Source organism: Castanea sativa, chromosome 10, assembly GCF_040712315.1.
Source record: "Castanea sativa cultivar Marrone di Chiusa Pesio chromosome 10, ASM4071231v1".
NCBI lineage: Eukaryota > Viridiplantae > Streptophyta > Magnoliopsida > Fagales > Fagaceae > Castanea > Castanea sativa.
In genome coordinates this window covers 37,831,256-37,843,581 of record NC_134022.1, presented here as the reverse complement: position 1 = coordinate 37,843,581, position 12,326 = coordinate 37,831,256, and the positions used below count along the sequence as shown (strand labels likewise).

The window sequence follows — 12,326 nt, the reverse complement described above, 5'->3', positions numbered from 1 at the left end:
ATATTTGTGTTTGAATTAGCTCTGATTTGCATTTTTTAGCCAGATTTTTATATATAAAAAAAATAAAAAATAAAAAAACTAATCAGTCTAATTCAAGCAAGAACTAACGCAACAATAATTTAAAATGTTAAAAATAAACAACTAGCCAACTTACCTGTTGAACGAAATAATAATTTAAAATGTTAAAAATGAACAACTAGCCAACTTACCTATCGGAGGTATTAGATTGATTAGTTTTTTTTTCCCCTTTTGAAAATTGAGACGGCTAAGTTTTTGAAATCAAAAGCACTAATCAGTTTTGCAATGCCTAAGATAGTAATCAATATATAGTCTATGCTGTCTATGGTGCTACTCATTTTAGTGATTTTAGGCATTCTTTGTTAGAAAGTTTGTTTTAGATGGGGCAAATCAAGCTAAAGTTAGAATGAATCCAAATTGGAAGTCTTTGGTAATTAAATGACAGCCCTTCAAGTCCTAAGCTGAAGTAGTCACACACATGGAGCTATGCAATATCATCACAAGCTTAGTTCAAATATTTCATTTCACAAGTTTATGCTTGATTTGTATTTTACTTATCATTATTGTGTATGTTTTAAAGTTTCTATTAATAACACAAAGTAACCCATTTTGTATTATAGGTTCACGGTAAATACTACGGGAAAGCAATTAGAATGTGAAACAAAAAGATATTGCTCCACCAACTTCTCCACCATAGCCGGCATAATTTTAATAAGTTAACCTATTCCATGTTTCAAATGTAGTGAATTATTTTACAGTTTTGCCTGATATAAATATTTCAATTTTCTACATTAATATATCAACTTCTTCATAATAGCGTTTGTAAAAATTTTCACATGCATTTTGAAAGTAGTTTTATAGTTACAATTTCATTATGCATTTTCAATATATGTAAATTTATAAGATTTATTAAGAATATCTTAAGGTTAATATTGAATTATAGCATCATCTTCCAATCAATAAAACATTGATTACTACATAAACAAAATTGCCAAAAATATATAATAATTACAGAATACTAACTTCTGAGCACGCATGTGCTTAAAGGTTTTTCTATTTTTTTGAAAAAAAATAATAATAATTTGCATCCATTATAATTTGAGATTATTGAATTTTTCAATCACAAAAAAACTTAAGGATGTAGTGAAAAATTATTTCACCTGCAAACGCATAATACTCATCATATTCCTAAGTTTTTTTGTAATTAAAAAATATAATAATCTCAAATTATAATAAATATAAATTAATAACTTTTTTCTAAAAAAAAAAAATAGAAAATAGCGCATAGTCGGAGAGTGGTCTTAAAATAAGAAATAAAATAAAACTGTTACGAGTAAAATGCATAAACCCAAAAAATAAAAAATAATAAGTTTTGTCACATGTTTCATCCTTGTTAAATTTTGATATATTTGATATAGTATCATTTGATACCTAAAACACTTTTATTTATTTTTTAAAGAGATTTAACTTAAATCATTTATCATCATAGCAAAACACCGTCAATAGATTTTTAGTCCACTGGAATTGAACCCATATCTTTTAATCCATCAAAAACTTCGCCGAGCTGTTTTTTTCCGGTTTCAGAATACGAAATCAAATCTCATTCGCTTCTCCTTCACTGTCACTCTTTTCTCCCCGATACCCAGTCATCAAAATCTAGCAGCCGCCGAAAAGCTTGCCACATTGCCACCGGTGAGCACCTTGCCACACTGCCACCGCCGAGCACCGATCTCACAGCCTCACGGAGTCATTTTTTCCGCTCTATCTCTCTCGTCTCCAATCTCTCAGACTCTCACCATCTCCATCTTGTTCAGGTTTATTTCTTTTCCCCTCTCCTTTTTTGGTTACTATGTTATGCTTGATAATATTTTTTTTTTAAGTTTGTACATATTTTTGGATTGGGTTTTTAGGAATAGGAAAAGAGTTGGGAAAAGCTGAAGCCTTTTTCAAAATCTAAAGGTTCGATCTACTTCAACCATATCTTTTTGTGATTTTCGTGTTTATTGGGGTTATTATTTTGACATTGATTTGAAGCTTTATGGATGGTATATTGTGATTCTGTTTCTTTTAGAACAAGAAGAGAAGGTGAACCTGTGGGAGAGTGTGACTAACTGCTGACCGAGGTATAATTTTTTCCCCATAACTTATTCAAGTTTATGATGAAGTGGTGATGGGTATGAATTATAATGCCTGGTTGGGTCGAGTGTGCTTGTGTATGTTTCAAGTTTTGCACTTTTGTGTGTTTCAAGTTTCAAGTATGGTTTTTTTTTTTTCCTAAACTAAAAGTACACCTTAAAGCTAAGATTGTCGCAAAAGAATTGTGAAAATATTGTGGATGTAACATTTCTCTTTACATTTTGAAAATTTATTCTGACCCTTTATATTAGTTGTACTGTTTATTTTTGTTGGTAATTTGACCGTTGAGTGCCCTTTATATTTAATTACTCCTATTTCATAATATGCTAACTCTGAAAGTTGTGGATTCTAACATATTATGAAGAGTTAGATTGTAAAGGGCTTCAATTCAGAGCAAAACCAAAATAAAAACTTTAGTTAAACCTTTGTTGTTTTAATTTAATCAGTTAGAGCTCGGGATAATGCTTTGTTTAGTTGAAATTCATTGCACACAACCTTGAGGGGTTGGATCAAGTGACTCTTTGGCTTAAAGGTGCCTCAGAATGCATCACCCAGGTTCAATATTTTTTTTATCAACCAGGTTCAATCTTAGCCAACCAGTTTGGTTACCACCGGCAGCTGTTGGGTACCAAACAAAAACCCATTTAAATTTCAATTAACAGTGAGTTCTTTTAGATTTGCCTTTTGGTTTTATAGGAAGAGAAAACCCATTTAAGCTTTCATAGCACATTCTTGTACATTTTTTATTTTTTATTTTTAGTTTGATTTGTTTGAAATCTGATTAAAGCTAGTAAGAAATACGAGGAGCTGAGCTTTGAGATACGATGATTGCTGTGCTGTTATTGATTCTGGGTGTTTTATTGGGAGCTTTCATTTTAATCCCACAAGTCCATAAATCTGGTAAAGTTTGTATCTTCTACATTTTCACCTTCATATTTTCTACTTACCCAATATTGTGATGAATATGTACATAATGTTTGATTTGGAGGAAATGAAAAATGTTTAATGTAGGTGGTACAAAAAAAGTTGAGTCAACTGCTAGCAATAAGAAGGTAATTAGTAAACTACTTAGCTCCATAAATTATTAATCTTACTTTGGATTTTTTTTTATTGATTTAATTCCTTCAGATTTCTGCTTACACGATTTGTGCTTTACATGATTTGTACTTGATGTTCTGTTTGGTTGTTAAGAAATTTGAGGAACTTCAAATGAAGGATAATATATATATATATATATATATATATATATATATATATATATATATATATATATATATATATATATATTGGTAAGAAGGAAGAATAATATTCGGTTTTTACTTTTTTGTTAAGTGTTGTTTTGGTTTACGAAGAAGTGTGAAATGTTAACCTGATTCGTTGTTTTAAAGATTAAAATTTAGGCTTGGTTTCAGAATTTTTTTGTACTTTCTGGTTCCAACTAAAACAAACATGAAGTTTCAAAAAAAAAATAATTAAAAAAGAGAAAATTGGGAGCTTCTGTTTGTTTAAATGACAACATGCCAACTGCTATTATAGTTTGAAGTTGTGGGTGCTTATGGAAAATGTTTGGTGAAAAGGAATTTGATTTACTTGATCTATGCTTCAATTTTGCTAAAAGCTTTCTCTTCCCTTTATGCACTTGGCCTTTCTAAGAGCAGTCTTATTTTTCTTTACTATTGAACTATTTGCTAGTTAATGGCATTCCTTTTGATGATTAATTAAAACCATAAAGTATTATTGCAATTGTGAGACAAATGTTTACCTTAACTGCAAATGAACTTGGTTCATTAATAGCACCTTCTAGAAGGAGATTAGGATGGATACATGAAGGAAGAATTATTTGGTTAAACCAAAATATACACAAAAGTTTTCCCCTAAAACAATCTCTTGTAATTGGAGGAAAGATTAAGGAGGAGAGGGGAGGGTGTTCACCGTTCAGATAGATCTTGTTCCATGTTCATTGGACATTGCTTAAGTGGGAAGGATAGACTTTATTTCTTGATGAAGAGATCCATAGTTGATGAAGATGCCCAAACTCCATAAACTTGATCTTCAAATTTCAAACAATATATGGCATTAAACCTTGATTAATATGTGCTATATCAAACTGCATATGAATTCCATTGCTGGTACAATATTGAGATAGAGAATCAAGATGTCTATTACTCTTTCGTACTTCTGCATTATTAAAACTTAAAAAATATTCTCAATGTCCTTTCTTTGCCTTTGATCAATCAGAAATCTATTTCATGACTCTCCAATTGTGCATTTTGTTGTTAGGTATCCAAAATCTACAGTAAAGCTGACGTCTTGGTGCATAACAAGAAAACTGATTGTTGGATCATCATCAAGGACAAGGTACTCTGTGTTAAAGCTTCATTTGAAAGTTGAAATCTAAAACTCATACATTCAGAACCCTTTAATAAGTTTCTTATGTCACCCATTTTCTTTTCCTGGACTGTAGGTTTATGATGTTACCTCGTACGTAGAGGAACATCCAGGTGGTGATGCCATCTTAGCACATGCTGGTGATGATTCAACTGAAGGGTTTTATGGGTACGCATCTTTTGGCTGAACAATTTTACTTTTCACTACTTGTTTTTCCTTTTCCTCTTCATTAAGAGTCCGTTTGGATAGAATTTATTGCTGAAAACTGAAAACTGAAAACACTGTACAAAAATAATTTTTTAATGTGTAAAAAGTACTGTTCATCCCAAAAGTACTGTTCATTGGCCTAAAATCACTGTTCATGGCCAATGAACAGTAACATATGCGCGTGGAAAAAAAAAAAAAAAACGTGAACGCAGCTGGAAAACGCTGCATCCAAACGTATTCTAAGTGTACAGAATTTTGAAGAATTTTTTTTTCTTGTCCATCTGGTTGCGATTAACATCTCAGCTTTTGTTAATATTTGGATAACAATAATGAAGCATGCAATTGCAACTATGCAATTATCAAAGATAAACCCCTGCATGGCAACCAAATTGCTTGGCTAAGATTGAACCTGAGTGATGCTTTCTGAGGCACCTTTAAGCCAAAGAGCCACTCGGTCCAACCCCTCAGGGTTGTGTGCAACGAGTTTTTACTGAACAAAGCATTATCCCAAGTTCTAACTGATTAGGTTCAACCAATAAACATATAACTAAAAATTTTATATTGGTTCTCCTCTGAATTGAAGCCTCCTTTGTTGGGCTCAGAATTGTTTTATGCGAAGACAGGACCTAGCCTTGGGACGTCATGTCATTTGGCAATTTATAAAGATGGAACAACTCCTGTATAGCAGTTAAAACTCCTACTTTAAAGATAGCAATCTCTCTCACTCCAAATATATGCTTGTAATCTTTTTGTAAATAACACATTGCTATTTGGGTTATATTCCATGCAAAGTGTAATTCTTGATGTTTACAAACGGATGAATAATGATCAATAGTTAGCCTAAGTTTCCTTTCATTATTACTATTTGCATCACAACCAAAATTCATGACAACTTGTTAATCTTCCATTTGGCAGGCCACAGCATGCAACCCGAGTCTTTGACATGATTGATGACTTTTACATTGGAGATTTGGAGAGGTAATCGGTTACAACCGTTGGTCTGTAAACAAGAATAATGTACTTTCAGAATCTTATTGTTCTCTTGGGGTTTTTGCCTTACTGATTGGAGATCCAGAGAACCAGAGCGGTAGTTAATTGCAGCCATTGATTTGTAAATTGACAAGGGAAACAACGTTGTTTCAAAACCCCTCCAATAGCAACACGTCACATTACCTTTTCACTAGTATATGAAATTCACATGCCTCACACAATCTCTCCATCTTAATAAAACGCAATTTTAGAAAATTCATTGGTTAAATTACCTATTTGGTCCCAAACTTTACATTGTGCCATTTTGATCTTTAACCTTTCAAATACGTCAATAGTTTCCCACCTTCAAATGTGTTAAAATTGTAATGATGGATGAAAAAGGTTTGTGTGACATGGTTGAAGATCCAAAAATCTCCAACCTCTAGACAATAATTTTTTAGCCCAATTCTCCTTGATGTGAAATAAGAAATACCCATATGGCAAATTTCAATTCTAAACAAATACAAAGCACAATAATCAATCCACACACAAATCAATAAATCAATCAAAAGCCTACAATCTAAAGAGAACCAAATTCCACCATTTTAATCATAACCCATATGAGATTTCATAGCAGCAAACGCTAGCAATTATATATATTTTTTAATCAAAAAAAGCAAATACTTAACCAAGCCAAAAATCATAAATGCAATTATGGTGGTCTGGATTAAAGAGTGGTGGAGGTGAGAGTATGGTTCACAATCCACCCCCCCCCCCCCCCCTCTCTCTTCTTCTCTCTCTCTTCTTTGAAATCAACTAATTTCTCTATATTTGGAAAATGAGCGAAGGCCACATATTAAATGAAAATAACCTTACTGACCTCCCCTCAAATATAAAATTTGACAATATCAAAATTTTAAAACCTCAACATTTAAGGTGTATACCTTAAAATGTTTCAAGACATTTCCTAGTACATGTAGCCTTTGCTCATTTTAAGGTGTATACCTTAAACTTTTTCGTATTTTCCCCAGCCATATGTGATGTGAGTGTGAGAGACAAAAAGAGTGGATTACATACACACGTGAGTAATCTACTATACTCCTCATTACTCCCTCTCATCCAAACTGGCCTAAATCATACCTTATAGGCAATTAAGAATAGATTAAAGGGCAATGGATGTGCAATTAGGTGTATGATTAAATCATACATTAAATGTCTGTTAAGTAGAACGACTCCCAAAGGCGTCGACTTCTAGTATTATTGAGCACTCTAATAATTAATAATTTTAATACATTCTGAGTTCTCACACACATCTGTTGCGATACCATCGAGGTGGCATACTTTTTCGATACCATCCCATCATGACCGCTATGGGTGGTGCTTGGAGGCCGTTGGCTCCATCCTTGTAATGCTTTTGACTCTGCAATCTGCAGTGGATAAGGTACCTGGCAGCTGGCACTTGGTCATGGACAAGTGCTGCTTAAGATGTTGCAGAGGATTCCTAATCACCTTATTCAGCATGTGAAGGAATCAAATGCTGCTTAAGATGCTCTTGCTAGTCTGGGAAGGAATCAAATACTGGATTTTTTTGTAGTTTCTTCTGTTTCTGTTGTGGGGTTTTGTAATATGGATAATTAGGCAATAACTAGCTCTCGGCTTGTTGTTGTTCCTTAGCTTGTTTATACATATATATATATCCAGCATCATTGACTCCTAAAAATTCATTAGCTAGCTGTGAGGTCCAATATTTTGCTTTAGCTAAAAAAAGGGGTCCAGTATTCACTATTTTGTGCTAACATATTGCCACTCAAAACGGTGTCAGGCTCAGAGCATGCGAGTTATCTTTTTCATCTTTTCCTTTTTTTACTGGTGCACAACTCTTCTGCACAAACTTAACTTTTTTTTTCTTTTTCTTTTTTTCCATAAAAACTTTCTTTAAATGAATGGTTAACAGCATACATTAACCGAACCCAATTAATTATGGCCAATTTGAATTTGAAGAGAGAGGAAGAAGGAGTAGAGTTTAAGCTTAATGCTTTTATGGATACTGTCTCCCATTCTATCTAATAGGGCCGTACTTTCATGAATACTGTCTCCCATTCTATCTAGGGCAATTGCATATTTTCCAAGTTTAGAGTATTAGCATACGGGAATGCCAAAAAAAAAAAAACCTATTTTGCATACTGAAACATTACTTTATTTATTTTACCAACTCATTTTACAACTTATTTTACATTTCAATTTTTATTTTGACATACAACCCAACAAAATAATATATAAACTATCTAATAAAATAATAAAAAGTATTATTCTCTTTCCTTTTCTCACTCACTTTTTCTCTTCACACACAACCACATTTTTTTTTTTTTTTTTACAACTTATGCAACCTTGCAAATTTTTTTAAATTTGCAAATCCGGATGAAGTGGATTTTGGGTGGCTTAGGTTGTAAAATAGTAACTGAGAGGTGTTTACACCTGCCACCGCCAATGCTAGTGCCCTTATCAATCCATGTAGTTCAGTTCTTTCCATGTCAGTACAGTCAGCTTGATTCAGATCAATACCACCCTCCACTGCCATATCTTCACTGACTGGGAGACAGTAACAAATCAAAATTTGAAGCATTACTCTACCTTGTCTGTCTTGCTCTTGAAACATTCATCGTTTGATCGTTTGATGTTCTAACATTCTAGGATAGTGATCTATGTTTTCTCTTTCAACAGGGCGCATTCCTAGAAAAGATCAAGTCAGAGAATCCCGGAATACCATGCCCTTATCTAAAATGGCTTTTACCTAAGGTAGTTTTTTATTCTTTGATTTGGGTACACTTTATTTTTTGTGAAAATGCCGCATATTAAATTACACACAAGAAACACCATCTAATCCAACATCAAATTGGGTCATCATAATCTTTTTTGTTTAAATTCATGATCTTATTCCTTAAAATAACTAATCTAATCACAATTAAAGATTCTTGTAATCATTTACAAGGCTTATATCAACTCATTATATGCCTAACAAATCAGTGCACAATCACACAACAAATACTCAACTAATTTAATATCAATGCTTCATGAATATAGTCAATTATAAATATTCAACTTCAGAGATGAACATTTGCCTCTCTCTAGTGTGTGTGTTTGTTTCTCAAAAAAAAAAAAAAAAAAACTTAAGAGATGAACACAATATAATAAAGTTTTTCATACAACACCTCAAATGCATAAACATTGAACACTGTAAATGCATAGTCAACAATTAATATTCAACTTAAGAGATCAGCACAATATAATAAGTATTTTTTCGAACAACACCTCAAACACATAAACATTGCAAATTTTCTTATCGTTGTATCAAACACAAGAACGGATTTTGTACATCCAACACATAAATCATCTCTCTCACAATATACCGAATCAGTATTTTGACTTTTGAGAAAGGATAATATTTTCATATATATGCCGAAGCATGACAAAATTATTCATTGACAACAGCAGTAGCAACACAAATATAAAGCATGTAGGGCCAGATTTCACCTAGTAGATAGGAGGGAATCTTCCATTTTCTTTGCCATCCACTGGAGACCAGTCTCAATATAAGAAAGAAAATCTTCAAATCTCAGACCTTCAATCGGATCACAGACGAAGGACCACTCAATCTTGCACCCATTTTTGCCATCATCGTTGATTGGCGACACTATGAATTTCCCCACGTAAGACTTCATGCCGATGTTGTTATCAATAACCTCATAGCTCAAACACCGTTTGATGGGATCAATCATCAGCAGTTTCTCTTTAGCCCACTTGATCATCGTTTCCTCGTTGCCATTGGATGAAGATGTTATTGTGGAAGCGCAGTACCGGACCAGGCCAGGCTGACCAGGAATCCCATCTACTTGGTAACATGTATCAATAGTAGGAAGCCATTTGTGTAGGTTGCAAAAGTCCTCCACCAAAGGCCAAACTTCTTGTGCTGTTGGAATTGCTAGTTCAACACAGGCTTTGCCTTCCCACTTTGTTTGTGTTACTGTTTCCCCAGCCATATGTATGTAAGAGAGACAAAAATAGTGGATTATAAATAGAGAAGACTAGGTTATCAAAAAAATATATATATACAGAGAAGAGTAGTAAAACTTATCACGTACAGTACACACGGGAGTTCTCTACTATACTCCCTCTCATCCAAACTGGCCTAAATCATACATTTAAGGGCAGTTAAGTAAACGATTCCCAAAGCCATCGACTTCTAGCTAGTAATAATTTTATTATTGAGCTGCGGGTTCCACTCTAGTAATAATTATAAGACTTCTGAGTTCTCACACATCTGTTGCGATACCATCGAGGTGGTATACTTTTTCGATACCATTTCATTATGACCGCTATTGGTGGTGCTTGGAGCTGGAGGCCGTGGGCTCCATCCTAGTAATGCTTTTGACTCTGCATTGTGCAATGGATAGAGGTACCTGGCACCTGGTCATGGACAAACCTAAATGCGTTCTCCCATTAAAGTAAAAAAAGAAGGGAAATAATAATATTGAAGTATTGTTTAATAATTTATTTTAAAAAAATTATAAGAAAATAAAAAATAATAATTAATGTTTTGATAGTTTTTTTAATTTTCTATAAAAGTATTATTAAAATTTTCTTAAAATAGATTGTTAATCAATACCCTAAAAGTACTCGTTAGCATAATCAAAAAAAAAAAAAAAACAATATTCATCTGCAACATCAGTGCCTCAAATAAATATTCTTCTACAACTTTTTTTTTTATTGTTTATATTATTTATATTAGGTTCTTGGGAAATCTTGGGATATTTGTTATTAATAGACCTTTTTTTCAATTTAGGTTGTGTTTGGCATTAATTTACAATTTTTTTTTCTTTTACTATTCAGCTTATTTTTGTTACTGTCCATTGTATTTTTCGGTACAATTTATGGGTCTCACTGTACTATTTTATCTACTTTTTAGCTTTAATTATCTACAATACTTTCAGCAAACAGTTTTCAATTTTAGTTAAATAAGTTGTCCCCAAAGAGGCTCTTAATATTACTTTTATTCATAACATAAAAAATTATTTTAAAAAAACTAAAGCATTTTTTAACATTTCCCTTAATATTTTTATATAATTGTTTGTTTTGAGGTACTAATCATGTCTACCACCCATTAAGGGATGAAATTCAGCATGATGATTGTTCCTAGACAAATTTTGTCTGATGTCGTTGTTATAGCTTCCTTTTAGCCTCAAAAATGCCTATTCACTGTAATTTTTAATGCTTAATCCTGTTGTACTGTGATCGGTTTTTGTTAATGATGGAATCAAAAATCATGTATACCACCCAAAATTGTAGTTAAAATTTTGGTTTATTATATTAATTATAGTCTTTCTGCTCAAAATTTGTGAGATTTAGGTAAGATTGAGATTAGATTCTGGTTCAATCCACTGAGGAAAACGTCTTATTGTCTAGACTCTTCAGGTATTAGCCTATTAGTTTCTTAACCTTTGGAAGAATATTACTACAATCAGGTTTAGGTAATATTAGTGGGTTTCAATTAACTTTGGTAAAATTTCTAAATAGTTGAATAAGAGATTTGAGATTTAATCACCATCTACACCAAAAACTAATTGATGTCTTGGTCTGATTATAAAAAGCTATTATCATGAGCAGACTCACTATCTCCTATCCTTTTCTTATTTAGGGGAAAAAATGTACCAATAATGTATACTAATTATATCATAGTAAAAGAATTATTCTATAATTGCAACCAATTTTCATAACTATTCTTTCATCAAAAAAAAAAAAAAATCATAACTATTCTATATGGCAGACAAAATTAGACCTACTATTTATTGTTAATTATATAGTAATAAAAATGAGTGTGAAAGTGTGAAATTTGTCGTGGTTGCCGGAGAGAATAACGCAACTTTTGCATAGAATGCATGTGCATCCAGGAATCTTGTATGCACATGCTTGTTGTGTGCATGACTGCATATATGTTTTTCTTTTCTTTTTTTCTTTTTTCCAGAATAAATAGTAGGAAATTAATTATAGAAGGAAAGGACCAGTAATCTTGCATGCTCATGCGTGCTGCATGACTGCATCCATGACTACATATGTGATACATGTTTTTCTTTTTTTCCTGAATAAGTAGTTAGAAATTAATTATAGAAGAAAAGGCTTGACCTTGTGCAGAAACATAAGTAGCAGCCCGTGTTGCTGCAGAATGGGCCAAGGAATTTGAGTTCCTTTCAGTATATTAAAATTCCCACAAATCAAATACCCAAGAAGGAGAAGAGGAGATGGTAAGAGGTCTGTCCCACTCCTACATATAAACGCAGGCCCAAAAAAAGAATATATTATAGAAAATCTCAATATGGAAAAGATTTCATCTCTCATTTTTTTATAGAAAATTTCAACCTATGATATTCACTCCAAATATTAATATTAGTTTTTGATGTAGGCAGAAATTAAATTTCAGATTTATTATTCGATTACAAAAAACTTTATCAGTTGAGGTAATTGAAATCTACAAATTCATCTCTAATTTGAATTCAACCTGAGGATAAATCCTTTAATGGAATACTGACTTAGAGTTGCCCTAAAAGAACAACACC

At 32.5% G+C, this 12,326-nt stretch overlaps 2 protein-coding genes across 4 annotated transcripts; one reads left to right on the top strand and one right to left on the bottom strand.

Moving 5' to 3' along the window:
* Positions 1 to 1,420: 1,420 nt before the first annotated feature.
* On the top strand, positions 1,421 to 6,026 carry LOC142612610 (cytochrome B5-like protein). 3 transcript variants are annotated; one of them, XM_075784716.1, is made up of 9 exons: positions 1,536 to 1,832; positions 1,929 to 1,977; positions 2,090 to 2,141; positions 2,735 to 2,815; positions 2,942 to 3,054; positions 3,166 to 3,206; positions 4,435 to 4,512; positions 4,619 to 4,710; positions 5,665 to 6,026. In XM_075784716.1, the coding sequence occupies exons 5-9, from the start codon at positions 2,979 to 2,981 to the stop codon at positions 5,729 to 5,731; spliced, it is 354 nt and encodes a 117-aa protein (XP_075640831.1). In that variant the 5' UTR covers positions 1,536 to 1,832; positions 1,929 to 1,977; positions 2,090 to 2,141; positions 2,735 to 2,815; positions 2,942 to 2,978; the 3' UTR covers positions 5,732 to 6,026. The 3 variants fall into 3 exon arrangements, with proteins under 3 accessions (XP_075640830.1, XP_075640832.1, XP_075640831.1); XM_075784715.1 differs by lacking the exon at positions 2,735 to 2,815 and having other exon boundaries at positions 1,421 to 1,832; XM_075784717.1 differs by lacking the exon at positions 2,735 to 2,815 and having other exon boundaries at positions 1,493 to 1,832; positions 2,946 to 3,054.
* A 3,005-nt stretch (positions 6,027 to 9,031) lies between these two features.
* Positions 9,032 to 9,850, bottom strand: LOC142613643 (lachrymatory-factor synthase-like). Its single transcript, XM_075786082.1, has one exon. It carries the CDS (start codon positions 9,753 to 9,755, stop codon positions 9,246 to 9,248), a length of 510 nt encoding a protein of 169 aa, XP_075642197.1. The 5' UTR covers positions 9,756 to 9,850; the 3' UTR covers positions 9,032 to 9,245.
* Between the last annotated feature and the right edge of the window lie 2,476 nt (positions 9,851 to 12,326).

Coding starts and splice junctions, on each gene's coding strand:
- LOC142612610 (XM_075784715.1), top strand. CDS start 2,979: ATGATTGCTGTGCTGTTATTGATTCTGGGTGTTTTATTGGGAGCTTTC. Junction 3,207..4,434: donor CAACTGCTAGCAATAAGAAG/GTAATTAGTAAA, acceptor TTTTGTTGTTAG/GTATCCAAAATCTACAGTAA. Junction 4,513..4,618: donor GGATCATCATCAAGGACAAG/GTACTCTGTGTT, acceptor CCTGGACTGTAG/GTTTATGATGTTACCTCGTA.
- LOC142613643 (XM_075786082.1), bottom strand. CDS start 9,755: ATGGCTGGGGAAACAGTAACACAAACAAAGTGGGAAGGCAAAGCCTGT.